This window comes from Otolemur garnettii, unplaced genomic scaffold (assembly GCF_000181295.1).
Source record: "Otolemur garnettii isolate 467f Iridium unplaced genomic scaffold, OtoGar3 scaffold00011, whole genome shotgun sequence".
Taxonomy (NCBI): Eukaryota; Metazoa; Chordata; class Mammalia; order Primates; family Galagidae; genus Otolemur; species Otolemur garnettii.
The window spans coordinates 27,505,505-27,510,760 of NW_003852406.1; the positions used below are offsets into that span (position 1 = coordinate 27,505,505).

Here is a 5,256-nt window from a genome sequence, read left to right on the forward strand (position 1 = left end):
CCGCCACCTTAGGTGTACGTGGCTGGCGCCTTAGCCGGTTGAGCTACAGGCGCCGAGCCCAGAGAGTGCCTTTTGGGGAAACAGTCCTTCTGGACCTAATAATTTCTAAGCAGAGTGTGGCCAATTCACTACTGATGCCAGCACACACAACTCCTGAATTGACACAGTGGGCTGCTGAGAGCACTGAGGAGATCATTAGGGAGAGACTGAACATCTATGCAGCTTACAACATGCTCCTTGGCAAAAGGAACACAGTCTTCCAAGAATTGACCTAAATTCAGGCAAGAGTTTACTGATGTAGACAAATGCTTGAATCTGCAGATAGCAGGATCATCAGTGAGTGAGGGGTTTTTTTGGGAGGGGGCGTTCTTCCTTGTCTAATTTTAGAGTCAGCTTGAGCTGCTCTCTTAAGAGTCAGTACTGAGACTGGTTCCACTGGATGTGAAGTTGTGTAATGAGGCTTTGCTTTAACGACTACTTCTGCCCAGATCTGTTCCTAGAACTAATCTACACAAAGAGACCTTGCATGTCACACAAGATCTGACCTGGATCCGTGTAAAATTTTGTAGACAGGACACTGGTGCTGCTGGAGGGAATGGTAAAGTCCTTTGTCCAATCAGAGAAGTCCTGGAGAGATATAAAGCAGTATGGGGAGCACAATGAGGCCACAGAAATGGGACCCATTTTCTGAACACAGAGCAGAAACAAATTGATTAGCTTCAGATACCATCTTCCAACCTCACAGCTACCAAAGAACTCTATAAATTTAAAGGGACCTTGCTTTCTCAAAGCTCTTTCTTGGCTCCCTTTCACCTGTGACGTAAAATCTGAAGTCTCCTCTCTTTGTCCAGCCTCCTCTCTCAAGCTCTCCAATCCTACCTGAGCTATGCTGAGCCTATTTCAGTTTCTAGACCAGGATCTACCCAACTCTGGAGGGGTCCAGCTGCATGCTCTCCTGTGCGAGGAACTCCTCCCATCCTTGTCCATAGAGCACACTTGTGTCTCTTACAGCCTTAACCTAGCTCTAATCACCTCTGTAAAGCCTTCCCCTGCTCTTTCTTGTACCCCCTGGTCTTCATACTGTATGTATCTTTTTGCACTAAAGCATTTCACTATCTTGCCATGCTCTGTGTGCTGGTGGGCTTATTTTCTCACTGGAGTATGCAGTCCTTAAGGGCAGGCACTGAGTCCTGTCCACCTCCACAACCCACTGTACATCTCAGGAGCCTACAGAGCTTTTCTCCTGGTAGGAGCTCAAACATTTGCTAAATGAATTAACTCCCTTTGCATTTTATCTCCGGCAAAGAAAATCACACTTGTCTTCTCAGAAGCAGGAACATATTCAAATACCAAGAAGTGCAGTTCCTGGTAAGACCTTTCAGAAAATGATGTTACCAATAGCAGCAACTGGAAACTCAGCGGAATGTTTAAGTGCTAAAAAGAGTGAAATGGGCCAAGACTTGAACAGTTGTGAATTAAAGTAGCCTCGGGGAGTGGGCTGGGGAGGGGAGATTCATGGTGGTCTAAAGCTCAAGAAACTTAAGAATCATAAACTTACCCAATGATCTTGAAAGATCAAAAAAGAAAAAAAGTCACAAACAAATTCTTAAGAATTACATATATTTACATTGTAGATCTGGGATACACTTATCAAGGTAGGAGCTGCTCAAATCAATCTGAATGCCACCCAATCTGGGAATGCCTCCCCCACTTAGAGCCAGCATTTCAGATTGATGATAAGCTATTTCCAGCTGGAGTGGCTTTGAAAAGTCCACTCTAAAATGAAGTCATCTCTTGTCACCATCCTCCTCCTTAGTCTTCCTTCTGGGCCAAGTACCATCCGTGACTCCTTAAGGGGGCTTCCCTCTTTCAATTCTCCATGAGGCTCTCAGCATGGTCCGGATTATGAGGGCTCTTCAGCTTGGGGGTAGACAGGTGCTCCAACTCATAGTGCCCATTCTCAGAAGTCTTGTGTGTGAGTTTCTCCTTCATGCCCTCCTTCTGGCTCCTCTTGTGCTCAATAATCTGTTGGAGTTGGTGCCCAGCATATTCTGGCTTGGTGGTTAGTGGGCCAGCAGGCACAGCTACACCAAGGACATCAGACACCATGTAGGGGCGCAGCCAGCCAACCAATGGAGTGCTTCCAGGGCTATAGTGGGTCTGCTTGTGGTAGAAGAGAAGTCCATCTACCTACAAGAGGGGAAATTAAGGATCAAAATAACTCTGGGGCCACATTGCCAGGAGAGACTATACACATGGCTCTTATAGTCCAAGTCCTTATTCTGGGTTGCTGATAGAGGGAAAAAAAAGAGTCCTCACTCCTCCCATAAAGAAATGGCTTAGGGTGGCATGTGTGGCTCAAAGGAGTAGGGCGCTGGCCCCAATGCTGGAGGTGGCGGGTTCAAACCCAGCCGCGGCCAAAAACTGCAAAAGAGAAAAAAAAAGAAATGGCCTAGAAAACTAAATTTTTGAAAATACAAACATAAATAGTACATTTCTGTTTACAAGGTGCTCTCCTACCTGCTGTTTTACCCTCTTCTCTACCATGAGGATGTGTGGAAAAAATAGGGTTGTTCAGACTCAGGGAGTTCTGAGGGCTTCCCTAAAAACACGCAGTGAGTACAAAGCAGAACTTAAACTTAAACCCAGGCTGGGCACAGTGGCTCATGCCTATAATCCCAGCACTTTGGGAGGTGGAGGTGGGCAGATCACCAGAGCTCACAAGTTCCAGACCAGCCTGCACTAGAGTGAGACCCTGTCTCTAAAAATAGCCGGATGTTGTGGTGGGTACCTATAGTCCTAGCTACTTGGGAGGCTAAGGCAAGAGAGTTAGGGGTTGCTGTGAGATGACACCAGGGCATCATCTACCAGAGGTGACAAAATGAGAACTCTGTTCAAAAAATAAAGAAATAAAAATAAGAAAGAAATAAACGTGAATAAATAAATAAATAAACTGGAGTTGGTGCCCAGCATATTCTGGCTTGGTGTTAGTGGGCCAGCTGGCGTAGCAACACCAAGGACATCAGACACCATGTAGGGGTGCAGTCAGCCCACCAGCGGAGTGCTTCCAGGGTTCTAGTGGGTCTGCTTGTGGTAGAAGAGACATCTTCTGCCCCCAGATTCCACACACTTCCCACCACTCATGAGATCTGTGTGGCAGTGGATGAACTCCATGCACAGAACACAAAGGGGAAGTGGACAGCCCCTCCAGGCGCTAGACTGCTGAGCATGGGGAACAGACTATCCAGAAGCCCTGCTTTCCCAGCTATTGTCGGCTGCCTGAGCCTCCTCTAAACTGTCTGCAAGCCATGTTCTGGGAAACTCAGTTTTTCTCAACGGGAAGACCTCCTACAGTTCCACATTTTCTTTTCTGTGATTCAGTGACTCATCTCTAAAAAGCATTTATTGTCACTGGGGCATAAAGGTTATAAATAAAAATGGTGTTCTTACCACCTTCTTAATTGACTCTCAGGAATTCAGGCAACTCAGCTTTTGTCATTTCCTCATTCAGAAAGCTGTGATCCTTTTATAAAATTATATCCAATTCAAATAAATACTTGTGGGTGACTAGGCAGAATTTTTTTTTTTTTTTTGAGACAGAGCCTTGCTTTGTTGTCCTCAGTAGAGTGCCATGGCATCATAGCTCACAACAACCTCAAACTCTTGGGCTCAAGTGATTCTCTTGCCTCATCCTCCTGAGTGGCTGGGACTATAGGTGCCCGCCACAATGCCCAGCTATTTTTAGCGACAGGGTCTCACTCTTGCTCAGGCTGGATTTAAACCCATGAGTTCAGGCAATCCACCCACTTCAGCCTCCCAGAGTGCTAGGATTATAGGCATGGGCCATTTTGCCCAGCCTGACCAGGCAGAATTTTTTTTTTTTTTTTGAGACAGAGCCTCAAGCTATCCACCTGGGTAGAGTGCTGTGGCAGCACAGCTCACAGCAACCTCCAACTCCTGGGCTCAAGTGAGTCTCCTGCCTCTGCCTCCCAAGTAGCTTGGACCACAGGCACCCGCCACAATGCCTAGCTATTTTTTTTGGTTGCAGCCGTCATTGTTATTTGGCAGGCACGGGCTGGATTCGAACCCACCACCTTAGGTATATGTGGCTGGTGCATTAGCCACTTGAGCCATAGGCGACGAGCCACTAGACAGAATTTTATAGGGTGTAATGGGCAAAGGAAAATTTGATGGTTGAGCCTGAAGAGGATAGCAGGAAGAACAATACAAGAAGGACCTGCAAGTGGAAGTCTTTTCCCTATCTGGGCCTTGTTTTACCCATCTAAAAATGAGGGAGTAGATGAGCTATCCTTAAACGGCCCTTCCAGTTCTGGCATTCTGACTTATTTATCTGGAATAGAGCTAAGGCTCTGAAGGGCAGTAGGCACATCCTTTCCCCAGAATCAGCTTTCAGTCCCTTCCTGATGCTTTGACACAGCAAAATCAGAGGATTATTTTAAGACTTTGTGTAACTTAGTCTCCCCATATCCTATAATCACATCAAGGCAATAAAGACCATAGTTTTGTTACCTCAAAAGGGAAATCCATAGAAAGCACCTTACACAGGCTTTCAGGGGTACAAGGGAAATTCTTTAGCCCCACAAATTTAAACTGAAATGTAAATTGAAACAAATAATTAGTACATGTTACAAATGATACTGGTTCTACCAATTGAACAGCTCTAAAAAAGGAAAATTTTCAGTTTCATCCTCTCTACCCTTTCCCCTTCTCTGATCCTCTGAACTACTCAACCTTCCTTTATACACAAGAATCAGGCCAAGCCTTGTAGCTCATGCCTGCAATCCCAGTTCTCTGGGAGGGCAAGGCAGGAGGATCCCTTACAGCCAGGAGTTCAAGGCTACAGTGAGCTAAGATCTCACTACTGAACTCCAGCCTGGAAGACAGACAGAGAACTTGTCTCAAAAAAATTAAAAAAGAGGCCAGGCGTGGTCTGTAATCCCAGCACTCTGGGAGGCCCAGGCAGGTGGATCACTTGAGCTTTAGGAGTTTGAGACTAGCCTGAGCAAGAGCTAGACCCGGTGTCCATTAAAAATAGAAAAAAATTAGGTATGGTAGTATATGACTGTAGTCCCAGATACTTGGAAGGCAAAAACAAGAAGATCATTTGGAGGCCCAGCCTCCAAAAAAAAAATCATCTGAGGAGCTTTTAAAAATAATTACTGATGCCATGCCCTACCCTGAGATCCTGATTGAACTGGGTGGGTCTGGGTGGGTCCAGACTTTTTTTTTTTTTTT

At 45.8% G+C, this 5,256-nt stretch overlaps 1 protein-coding gene across 1 annotated transcript in view; it reads right to left on the reverse strand.

Moving 5' to 3' along the window:
• Nucleotides 1-1,603: 1,603 nt before the first annotated feature.
• SNUPN (snurportin 1) overlaps nt 1,604-5,256 on the reverse strand; it is a 33,987-nt gene continuing 30,334 nt past the window's right edge. Inside the window, exons 7-8 of the mRNA XM_012801815.2 lie at nt 4,531-4,611; nt 1,604-2,190 (exon numbers count right to left, since the gene is read on the reverse strand). Coding sequence (XP_012657269.2) covers nt 1,870-2,190; nt 4,531-4,611 — 402 coding nt within the window. The 3' untranslated portion in view covers nt 1,604-1,869. The remainder of the gene's footprint in view (nt 2,191-4,530; nt 4,612-5,256) is intronic.